Source organism: Salvelinus fontinalis, chromosome 33 (assembly GCF_029448725.1).
Source record: "Salvelinus fontinalis isolate EN_2023a chromosome 33, ASM2944872v1, whole genome shotgun sequence".
In the NCBI taxonomy this organism is placed as follows: domain Eukaryota; kingdom Metazoa; phylum Chordata; class Actinopteri; order Salmoniformes; family Salmonidae; genus Salvelinus; species Salvelinus fontinalis.
Window position 1 is genome coordinate 7,783,990 of NC_074697.1, and position 12,172 is coordinate 7,796,161.

General features: G+C 47.7%; 1 protein-coding gene across 1 annotated transcript; it reads left to right on the forward strand.

Annotated features, from left to right (window-relative positions):
• The first annotated feature begins 335 nt into the window (after positions 1 to 335).
• Positions 336 to 11,810, forward strand: LOC129831701 (NACHT and WD repeat domain-containing protein 2-like). The gene is made up of 9 exons (XM_055895079.1): positions 336 to 674; positions 776 to 864; positions 3,570 to 3,677; positions 3,817 to 4,026; positions 4,159 to 4,282; positions 6,491 to 6,651; positions 6,775 to 7,212; positions 7,429 to 8,035; positions 8,316 to 11,810. Exons 1-9 carry the CDS (start codon positions 608 to 610, stop codon positions 11,555 to 11,557), a joined length of 5,046 nt encoding a protein of 1,681 aa, XP_055751054.1. The 5' UTR covers positions 336 to 607; the 3' UTR covers positions 11,558 to 11,810.
• Positions 11,811 to 12,172: the final 362 nt, after the last annotated feature.

The following is a 12,172-nucleotide window of genomic DNA, read 5'->3' on the forward strand; positions in this document are numbered from 1 at the left end:
AAGCCAACACTTTTTATTACAATGTGTCTGTTGTTATGGTTAATCTCTCTGGTCAAATAGAACTCTGTAATCTTCCTCTATACAACAGTGTCCCTGTACTTTTAGTTTATTTTAGCATTTTTTTTTATATATATCTATTTGATTTGGAGATGTTTCCGAGCTGCTAAATCAGTGTAGTTGAACAACAGGCCTTCTCTCTTCTGACTGTTGCCATGGTGACAACATTGAGAACAGGTGCAAAATTATTTCTGCATATTATTGTCTGTAAAAAAAAAAAAGTTTGTATTTATTGTGTACAAATGTTAAATAATAAAACGGATTGGAAAAATACTTTTATTGACGTTTTTGTTATTCACAGTAGACTTATAAGACTTGTGCTACAAAATCTGTCTAGTGTGTGAATCTGAGAGAGGGAGTGTTCATTATCCAGAACAGCATCAGAAGGCAGTTTCCTGACGGGAACAGCGAGGGGGAGGAGAGACTGGACAAGGGGGAACGGGAGAATCGTTTAGACAGGACTCACTAGCCTGTGCTAGTTTGTTACTTTGGTCCTACTAAATAGTTTACATGTATTATTTCTTTGTCCTGTGTGGATGCTGACAGACTCATGGACGACTCCCGAACAGCATCATGCAAGTCCTGTATCAAGGTTTACCTGTGTTCTAATCCAGAAGGTACAGCAGGTCTGACTGTGTGTGTGTGTGTGTGTGTGTGTGCTGTATGACACTGACTGAAGAAGGAATGGACGTATAACCACTGTGTGTGTGTTGTCTAGACTCTGTTGTGGAACGCAGGGCTCTGAGAGAAAGTGTGTTTCCCAGGCTGAGGGAGCACTGCAGACACACACACGGACTGGACTTCAAGGTGAGAGGTCACCTCTGTTTTCATGTTGGAATGGATATCATACTGTAGGCCTGTCTTATTTAGCTGGTCCTGTATCATACTGTAGGCAGGTCCTATTTAGCTGGTCCTGTATCATACTGTAGGCAGGTCTTATTTAGCTGGTCCTGTATCATACTGTAGGCAGGTCTTATTTAGCTGGTCCTGTATCATACTGTAGGCAGGTCCTATTTAGCTGGCCCTGTATCATACTGTAGGCAGGTCCTATTTAGCTGGTCCTGTATCATACTGTAGGCAGGTCTTATTTAGCTGGTCCTGTATCATACTGTAGGCAGGTTCTATTTAGCTGGTCCTGTATCATACTGTAGGCAGGTTCTATTTAGCTGGTCCTGTATCATACTGTAGGCAGGTCCTATTTAGCTGGTCCTGTATCATACTGTAGGCAGGTCCCATTTAGCTGGTCCTGTATCATACTGTAGGCAGGTCCTATTTAGCTGGTCCTGTATCATACTGTAGGCAGGTTCTATTTAGCTGGTCCTGTATCATACTGTAGGCAGGTTCTATTTAGCTGGTCCTGTATCATACTGTAGGCAGGTCCTATTTAGCTGGTCCTGTATCATACTGTAGGCAGGTCCTATTTAGCTGGTCCTGTATCATACTGTAGGCAGGTCTTATTTAGCTGGTCCTGTATCATACTGTTGGAAGGTCTTATTTAGCTGGTCCTGTATCATACTGTAGGCAGGTCCTATTTAGCTGGTCCTGTATCATACTGTAGGAATGTCCTATTTAGCTGGTCCTGTATCATACTGTAGGCAGGTCCTATTTAGCTGGTCCTGTATCATACTGTAGGCATGTCCTATTTAGCTGGTCCTGTATCATACTGTAGGCAGGTCTTATTTAGCTGGTCCTGTATCATACTGTAGGCAGGTTCTATTTAGCTGGTCCTGTATCATACTGTAGGCAGGTCCTATTTAGCTGGTCCTGTATCATACTGTAGGCATGTCCTATTTAGCTGGTCCTGTATCATACTGTAGGCAGGTCTTATTTAGCTGGTACTGTATCATACTGTAGGCAGGTCTTATTTAGCTGGTCCTGTATCATACTGTTGGAAGGTCTTATTTAGCTGGTCCTGTATCATACTGTAGGCAGGTCCTATTTAGCTGGTCCTGTATCATACTGTAGGCAGGTCCTATTTAGCTGGTCCTGTATCATGGCAGTTGGTGAACTATTCAGTACCCCTCATGGTGGAGAGACACGAAGCGTGAGATCAAAGCCTCTACAGAAGCCGGTCTTTCGAAGCAGCTCAACTCGACACATTCTACTGTTGATTGGTAGTGGATAGAGGATGTTCTCGGTGCCATGAAGAGAGAGCAGGGGAGGGGTGTGTTATTGTTGAGTATGAACAGGTGCTGAGTGACTGTGTGTGTGTTGAGTGTGAGTTTATCTTCAGGCAATATTATGTGTTTGAAGTTATTATCTCTGTTGAGCAGCAGGAGTAAATATCTCTGTTGAGCAGCAGGAGTTATTATCTCTATTGAGCAGCAGGAGTTATTATCTCTATTGAGCAGCAGGAGTTATTATCTCTATTGAGCAGCAGGAGTTATTATCTCTATTGAGCAGCAGGAGTTATTATCTCTATTGAGCAGCAGGAGTTATTATCTCTATTGAGCAGCAGGAGTTATTATCTTTGAGCAGCAGGAGTTATTATCTCTATTGAGCAGCAGGCGTTATTATCTCTATTGAGCAGCAGGAGTTATTATCTCTATTGAGCAGCAGGAGTTATTATCTATGTTGAGCAGCAGGTGTTATTATCTATGTTGAGCAGCAGGAGTTATTATCTCTGTTGAGCAGCATGCGTTATTATCTCTGTTGAGCAGCAGGAGTTATTATCTCTATTGAGCAGCAGGAGTTATTATCTCTATTGAGCAGCAGGAGTTATTATCTCTATTGAGCAGCAGGAGTTATTATCTCTATTGAGCAGCAGGAGTTATTATCTCTATTGAGCAGCAGGAGTTATCTCTATTGAGCAGCAGGAGTTATTATCTATGTTGAGCAGCAGGTGTTATTATCTATGTTGAGCAGCAGTAGTTATTATCTCTGTTGAGCAGGATTTATTATCTCTATTGAGCAGCAGGAGTTATTGTCTCTGTTGAGCAGCAGGAGTTATTATCTCTGTTGAGCAGCAGGAGTTATTATCTCTGTTGAGCAGCATTAGTTATTATCTCTATTGAGCAGCAGGAGTTATTATCTCTGTTGAGCAGCATTAGTTATTATCTCTATTGAGCAGCAGGAGTTATTATCTCTGAGCAGCAGGATTTATTATCTCTATTGAGCAGCAGGAGTTATTGTCTCTGTTGAGCAGCAGGAGTTATTATCTCTGTTGAGCAGCAGGAGTTATTATCTCTGTTGAGCAGCATTAGTTATTATCTCTGTTGAGCAGCATGAGTTATTATCTCTGTTGAGCAGCATGAGTTATTATCTCTGTTGAGCAGGAGGAGTTATGATCTTGTTGAACAAAACCCATATTCAGATGGACTTGATATTTTGTAAATTTATTTTTACAGCTGTGTGAACGATAATACATGTCATACTATATGTTTGATAATAAATCATCTCTCTCCAGAATATTGTAGTTAAATTTACCCACAATACTAGGCCCAGCTTTTGCTGTGAACTAGGGAAGCTAGTAAAGGTCTGATTCAATAGGATTTTCTGTCATGTGTATGTAGGTGATAGACCCTTATGAGGCAAGTGATCCCAGAACCGGGCCAGACCAACAGACTAGACAACAGCTACTACAGGCGTGTAGAGAAAGCTCTGACGGACCCTACCTAGTGGTAAGGCACCACATCCACGTCCCAAATCAACCCATACAACCTACTTAGTACATTTAGTATAACCCCTTTTCCCTAATCAACCCTACACACATGTAGTAACTCCTGTACTTCTCTGTGTGTGCTGTGGGTGGCTCTGCAGGCTCTGGTGGGGGCACAGTATGGTACTGTGTGTTTACCTGCCCAGGTGGAGGTGGCAGAGTTCCACATGCTGCTCCAGGTGTGCCAGCGAGCGGGCATCAGTACCCGCGCTCTAGAGAAGGCATACCTGAGAGACGAGAATACAATACCCCCGTCCTTCTGTCTGCAACGACAGACACACATTCACACACAGCTGCACCCCGACAAACAGGTGAGGAGAAATCACCAGGTAGACACACACACACACACACACACACACACACACACACACACACACACACACACACACACACACACACACACACACACAGTGCAGCACAGGTCATGAAGATCTTTTTCTCAGACAGATGAAAAGACAGGAGAAATGGGTGTTGAAGAGGAGGAGGAGATGAGGAAGGTCTTGCAGGCTGCTGTGAGTCAGTGTGTTCAGGGGGGTCTCCTAACAACCCTAGGATACTACAGGTCAGGTGAGTGAGATGTGTCAGCGAGATGATCTTGGGCTAGTGGTAAATAACGACCTGCACACTATTAAAAACATAAGAGAATGTTTCAAAGGGAGGGTTAAATAGCAAACTACTGTCTTCTAGTTTGTATTTATTCTTTAACTACACCGAACAAAAATATAAACGCAACATGCAATAATTTCAAAGATTTACAGTTCATATAGGGAAATCAGTCAATTGAAATAAATTCATTAGGCCATAATCTATGGATTTCACCTGACTGGGAATACAGATATGATTCTGTTGGTCACAGATACCTTAAAAATAAGTAGGAGTGTGGATCAGAAAACCAGTTAGTATCTGGTGTGACCACCATTTACCTTATGCAGCGGGACATATCTCCTTTGCATAGAGTTGATCAGGCTGTTGATTGTGGCCTGTGGAATGTTGTCCCACTCCTCTTCAATGGCTGTGTGTTTCTGGATATTGGTGAGAACTGGAACACGCTGTCGTACACGTCGATCCAGAGCATCCCAAACATGCTCAGTGGGTGACATATCTGGTGGGTATGCAGGCCATGGAAGAACTGGGGCATTTTCAGATTCCAGGAATTTTGTACAGATCCTTGTGACATGGGGCCGTGCATTATCATGCTGAAACATGAGGTGATGGCGGGGGATGAATGGCACGACAACGGGCCTCAGGATCTAGTCACGGTATCTCTGTGCATTTAAATTGCCATCGATAAAATGCAATTGTGTTAGTTGTCAGTAGCTTATGCCTGCCCATACCATAACCCCACTGCCACCAGGGGGCACTGTTTTTTAAATCTTTTTTTTTTTAACCTTTTTTAACAAGGCAAGTTTGAACAAATTCTTTTTTACAATGTTAAAAACGTTGACATCGCCACACCATACCACACCGCACCACACCACACCACACCATACACGCTGTCTGCCATCTGCCCAGTACAGTTGAAACCGGGATTCATCTGTGAAAAGAACCCTTCTCCAGCGTGCCCTTGAACATCGAAGGTGAGCATTTGCCCAGTAAAGTCGGTTACGACGCCGAACAGCAGTCAGTTGAATGACGACGAGCACGCAGGTGAGCTTCCCTGAGACGGTTTCTGACTGTTTGCAGAAATTATTCGAGTGTACAAACCCACAGTTTCATCAGCTGTCCGGGTGGCTGTTCCCGCAGGTGAAGAAGCCGGATGTGGAGGTCCTGGGCTGATGTGGTTACACGTGGTCTGCGATTGTGAGGCTGGTTAGACGTACTGCCAAAGTCTCTAAAACAACATTGGAGCCGGTTTATGGATGAACCTGATTGGCACATTGCAGAATGACATCATCTCCCACTATGGAGTAGAGAGAGAGAATCTCCACCAACACCTTGATCAACAGAATAAAAATGACTTTTGGGCATCAACAAAATACAGCACACAACTCATATGTAATTCAGTATTTGAAATAACATTCCGAGCCCCTGACTCCTCATAACACACAGTAGCCAACCAGTCAGGAGAAGAGCAGTGCCAATGATCAGTAGCTCCACCAGAAGGTCCAGTCTGTTTGTCCGCAGCCATGACCTCTGTCTGTGGTCAGTGTGTGTTATAGTAATGTGTCTCTATAGCCCCTTTAGGTACAGACGACCATGTGATTTCCTCTTCAGTCCTCGACCAATGACAAGTGACTGAATGAAATCAACATAGTGTACCACCTGTCCAGCTAGGCCAGACAGTTGAAGGCCGTGGTTCAGTTCTATACGTAGAGAAAACGAACCACATGAACTCACACTCAGCCCCCAAAAGCAACCTGAAACACTGTTGCTATCTCTCTGTCCCCATAGTAACAGATACCCCAGTATCCTTCTATAATCTACATTTGCACATCCGTCTGAAGAAAGGTGTGAAGGTGTGAAATGACTCAATGTTCCCTTCGTCGAGGTGCTATGTTCAAGAGAGAACAGGCTGAACTCACTCCCCATCTATCTCTTTAGGCGTAAAGTAAAGGAGGTGGTGGGAGTTGAGCATCATCCACTGAAAGACAGACTGTACTTATATTCACCTCTCTGACATCTTAAATAGCTCCATCACTCTAGTAGGATTTCAGTTTATCTATAGTAATTGTACATTCTTCACACATCTCTCTAGCCATTCAAGTTGTCCAACAGATCAGTATGTAATATACTCTTTAATAAGGTGTACATTTTGAAAACGCTCTATCTCTCCAGCTCTCGACACAGACCTGCGATTCGCTCTGGAGAATTGTCCTAGACGTGACATCAAACGCTGCCTGGTCTATGTCAACAAGATCTCCAATGGGCGGGGCCAGAGTGAGGGGGCAAACCAACCCCCTAAAGAGCCGCTCCTACACCCCTATCCTCCACTCAAGGTAGATGCTTCACTTAATAACTGATCTAGAATCTGATTACCCTCCCCCCAACCTCTACCTGGGGATGACAAATATCTGACCTTGTATTAGGTAAGGAGTAACGTCATCCCCCATGTACCACAGGCTCTGTCCGATGACAGCCTCCTGTCCCAGCTCTGTGACCACTTCCTGCCCAGCCTGGTGACTTCCTGTCAGCTCCTGGTGTACACCACAACTTCGGAATGCGACCCTCGTCATGGTTACACCCCCGCCAGGAGGAGGAGCTATGCGGAGGGTCTCTGCCAGCAGCTTTATTCCGACCTCCTGGCTCTGATTGACAGCTCTGTCGCCATGGGAATGGGCAAGTCAGTATCGTCACCTCATTCTGATGATGCTTTGACCAGAGAGCAGGCTGAGCAGGAGGAGCTGTGTTCTCTCTATTCCCGTCTCTATGACAACAATCAGCCAGAGGAAGAGGAAGTCAGGTCTTACCTGGAGCAGAGGGACACACAACACCCACTAGTGGTCGTAGGAGGGCCGTGCACAGGGAAAACTGTGCTGCTGGCACATTGTGCACAGCAGGTAGATGGAGCAGTAACTCAGGACATACAGAATCTTATAGAAGTGATTTGAAGAAGAAACTACCTGTAGCCTCTATAAGACATTACTAGCTACATTACTGACTGAATATCCAGACAACATTCATTATAATATCTAATAATATCTTTCTTTAGAAGAGATCTGCAGGGTCCATCCCAAATGACTGGGACTCCGGTTTCTCTCTCCTCTCTTCTGCAGGTGAGGTCATGGCTGAGCGACATGGATCCCGTGGTGATTATCCTGTTCACCAGCCTGTCAGTCAATCTCTCACCTAGACATCTTCTCTCCAGCCTGTGCCACCAGATAGCCCACAGATACAACCGTAACCCTGAGCCCAGTAGCAGAGACCCTAACCCTACCATCCCCCAGCTCAGACATAACCTTTCCTCCCTTCTCTCCATCTGTCCCTCCCCTAAACAGCCCCTGGTCCTCATCCTTGACGGCCTAGACCAAGCTTTGACCGTCTCCGGACCCCAAACCATCAAGTGTCTCCCTTCCCCCCTCCCTCCCAACATCAAACTCATGCTCTCCATCTCCCCCACCCGAACCAATACCCTCCACACCCTTGAACTCCATTTCCCACAATCCTCCTCTGCAGTTTTTGGTGTCTCAGGGTGCTGTGTGAGTGTAGAGCTGGGGCCGGTGGAGGGGAGGGGGTGTGTGAGGATGTGTGCGTCCCTCCTGGAGGGGTCAGGAAGGAGAGTGACGTCAGGACAGCAGGGGGTCATGAACATGGCCCTGACCTCCTGCCCTCTGACCCTCTACGCTCGCCTCCTGCACAGACACGCCTCGCTGTGGACCTCAGGTACACATCAAAAACACAGTATCAACACATCTATCTCTATATATCTGGAGCTAATTTCTCTCATTCCCCCACTCTCTCTCTCTCTCTCTCTCTCTCTCTCTCTCTCTCTCTCTCTCTCTCTCTCTCTCTCTCTCTCTCTGTCCTCTCTCTCTCTCTCTCTCTCTCTGTCCTCTCTCTCTCTCTCTGTCCTCTCTCTCTCTCTCTCTGTCCTCTCTCTCTCTCTCTCTCTCTGTCCTCTCTCTCTCTCTCTCTCTCTGTCCTCTCTCTCTCTCTCTCTCAGCATCAGATGTGACTGATGAGACCCTCCCTGTGGGTGTCCACTCCAGCATCACAGTGTTTCTGGTTCACCTAGAGGAGAAACATGGGTTGGTTCTGGTGTCCCGAGCCCTGAGCTACCTGACCCTCTCCAGGACCGGACTCACAGAGGCTGAGCTCTCTGACCTCCTGTCCAGTGATGACGAGGTGCTAGCTGGGTACGTCTCGGCCAGTGAGCCCCCTCCCTCCAAGCTTAGGGTACCTGAGGTGGAAGTGGAGAGGCTGTTGTTGGATCTGAAGGGGTTTCTGGTGAAGAGGAGTGTTGCAGGTTCTCACGTTCTATTCTGGGTCAGTAGACATTTTGGGTTGGTGGTGTGTGAGAGGTACCTGAGCTCCTGGGAGATGAGGGAGGAGATGCACACAGCGATGGCCGACTATTTTAATGGTCGCTGGGCCTACGGTAGAGCCAAACCCCTGGTCATCAGCCAGAACACAGGACTCAACCAGCCTGGGCCTGTCCCTGACACTGCCAGAATGAAAAAATACATTGACAGGCAACCTCTTGGTCAACCCTATGTGTTTAACTCTAAACCCTCCTCATCCTCTTCCTCCCCCTCTTCTGAGCATGTGCGAGTCAACCTGCGCAAGCTTCTGGAACTGCCCTATCACCTGAAGGAGAGTGGCAGGTTGGAGGAGCTAGGGCGAGGTCTGATGATGTCACTGGAGTTCCATCAGGCCATGCTGAGGGCGGGGCTCCTAGGGGATCTGGTAACCCTGCTGGAGGATTGGGAAAGGGAGGGGGCGTCCCAGCTCATCTTCCCCAGGGAGAGAGCTCTTCTGGCGGGCATTCTGAGGGACTCAGCCTGTCTCCTCTGGAACTCCCCTATGGAGCTGTCCATGGTGATGAAGGTCAGGCTGCTTCCTTTCCTGGGGCTCTGTCCTGAGCTGGAGGGCTATGCTGAGGAGGTGACACAGGGGATCAAGAAGAGGGGAAGTGGGTTAGGAGTGGTGCTCAGTCCTGCCCCCTCTACTGTACCCTCCACACAGTGTTTTCTTCCAGAGGCCAGACAGTGTCCTGTTACAGATGCAGCGGGGACAGTGTCTGGGACTGTGGTTGTCATACATAGTGATGGGTCTGCTTTGGTGTGGAGGGGTAGGGAGGCAGAGGAACTGAAACTGAGCTGTGAACCTGCGCTGAGGTTTGTAAGTGTCCGGGCTAGTGGGACTTTCATCCTCCTCTCAACTCAGTGCAACACACAGCTCCTGTGGGATGTGACTGGGACAACGTGTTTTCACGATGTACGGAGTCTAGAAAGACAGGAGTCCAACTCAGACCAACACTCCAGTACCATAGTTGAAGGGTTCCTCATGTGTGATGACAGGATGTGTGTGTGGTGGAAAGGTCTGAGCTACGTGAGTGTTTCTGAAGTTTACACCAGCCGCCTCCTCACCCATTTGCAGTGCCAGAACACTGTTAGGAGTGTGTCTTTTCCCTCTAGTGGTCAGTTTATGTACTGTGGCCAGGAGAAAGGCACAGTGTCTATATTTGACACATCTAGAGGCACTCTCATTGCTATCTGTTCCAGTTCAGCAGAGTCATCAGTTATCTCTGTGATACTCAGTGAGGATGAGAGGGAGATGGCGTGTGTGGACAGCAGAGGGCACGTATTGTTATGGTGCATAGAGACCAAAACACATCCCAAACTCAAAAAAGAGTGTTGTAGTGGCAGTAGCCATTTTGAGTTCATCAATACAGACCTATCAGAAGAGAGTTGTATTCTGCTGGTGTGTAAAAACCAGGAGATTGTTCTCTGGGACACGTGTGACTGGGAGCAGTGGGACCATTTCAGAGCTCCACATGGGAAGGCCTTCTCTCAGGCATTGTTAGCCCAGGACGGACACCTCATCCTGGCTTCGCTAGAGGCCTGTCCCTCTGTGCTGGTGTGGAGGATGACCACTGGTCAGTGTGTCCTGTCCTTAGATACTGGCAGTCCTTCCCAACCCCTCTCACTGCTCAAGATGGAGTCTGTCCTCTCCGTGGTCACACAAAATGGCCACCTCACTACGTGGGACTCAGATGTAATATGTGCTGCGGCTATGGTCCCCAGAACTGGGGCTGGGGTGAGGGAGGTGGTGCTGGAGCCAATGGGAGAGCGGTTCTATGTGATTGACGGCTCAGAGATGTTGTGGAGGTGGAGATTACAGACAGGAAGACCGGAGACTCACTTCCTGCACGATGGCCCCGTGGAGAAGCTGTGTCTCTCTCCAGACGGCAGCCATCTTGTGAGCCTCTCAGGGGAGGACGTTTACGTGTGGCAGAGCGACACGGGACAGAACCTCCACCGTATCCATGGCAGCAGAGCTACAGAGGTTCTGATCACGTCAAACGGTCACATCGGGGTGTGTGTGTCGCAGCACGGCCTGTCCAGGGTGTGGAAGCTGGCCAGTGGGGCCTTGGTCTGTAACATTCACCTGTACCTGGCTGATGCCCAGGTCTCACCTGAGAGCACCTTCCTGTTAGGCCGTCGTCATGGTGACCTGCTCGCCGTCAGCCTGTGGTCTGGCACCGTCAGTAAGCGCTTCTCGTGCTCAGAACGCTATGAACGTTCTACGGTCGTGGCCTTCCGGACCCTGCCGGAACACCCAGACTTTGTGATCGTGATGGCTGCCTCTGGGTCTGTTTACACATGGAATGTGACAGAGGAGACGGTGTGCCGACAGGTTCTGCTCCCCCAGATGTTCCTGTGCCAGCCACAGGTCTTCCACATGTCCTCTGATGGGAGCTTCGCTCTGCTGTCCACTGATGATGACCTCATCACCCTGCTGGACCTGCCCCATGCCAGGCTGTGTAGGGTCAAGGCCCAGGGTCCTGTCCTCAAAGTTTGCTTGGACAACTCTGGACGCTACGCTGTCTACATCTGCCACCCCCCTGCCCAGGATAATGGCTGTGCCTGTGACCTGCACACTAAGCCATTGCTGGCAGTGGTATCGCTGGCTGACGGGGGGAGACTGGGGGGGTTGTGTCTGTGTAAGACCCCCACAGCTCTGGCTGTGAGTGAGGAGCTGTGTGTGTATGTGGGCTTCCAGGATGGGTCTGTGGGCGTGTACTCCATCTCTGACATCACAGGGAGCGGAGGGGCTGTCAGGGAAAGGATACAAGGGATTGGTCGGGAGAGGCCATGCCAGTGTGACAGTGAGCCAGTGCGATGGTTGCCCCTAGCAACACCCAGCATCACATGGCCCAAGTCTTCTGCAGAGACGACCTAACAGATCTAGGCCTGAGTCTTCTTCAGAGATGACATAACAGATCTAGGCCTGAGTCTTCTTCAGAGATGACATAACAGATGTAGGCCTGAGTCTTCTTCAGAGATGACAAAACAGATGTATGCCTAACTTGTGTCTTTTTGGCCAGTTTCCTTCTTTATTCATTTAAAAAAATGTGTCCATTGTTACCTGTTAGTAAATTGATTAATAAATAAAATTGATATTAAAATGGTTGTTTTCTATCCAATATGAATGTAGCAGAGCGATAACAAATCAGCTCATATTTGTTCAGCCTATTGATATGAAACTGGTTACATCATTCTTCATATGCGGTGGTGCGTATTAACCCTAACTCCTTAACCCTAACTCCTTAACCCTAACTCCTTAACCCTAACTCCTTAACCCTAACTCCTTAACCCTAACTCCTTAACCCTAACTCCTTAACCCTAACTCCTTAACCCTAACTCCTTAACCCTAACTCCTTAACCCTAACTCCTTAACCCTAACTCCTTAACCCTAACTCCTTAACCCTAACTCCTTAACCCTAAACTCCTTAACCCTAACTCCTTAACCCCTAACTCCTTAACCCTAACTCCTTAACCCTAACTCCTTAACCCT

What these genes read in the sequence shown, in the direction of transcription:
- LOC129831701 (XM_055895079.1), top strand. Translation starts at nt 608, where the DNA reads ATGGACGACTCCCGAACAGCATCATGCAAGTCCTGTATCAAGGTTTAC. An exon ending in CCTAGGATACTACAGGTCAG is followed by an intron (nt 4,283 to 6,490) that starts GTGAGTGAGATG and finishes CTATCTCTCCAG; the next exon opens with CTCTCGACACAGACCTGCGA. An exon ending in ACCCCTATCCTCCACTCAAG is followed by an intron (nt 6,652 to 6,774) that starts GTAGATGCTTCA and finishes CATGTACCACAG; the next exon opens with GCTCTGTCCGATGACAGCCT.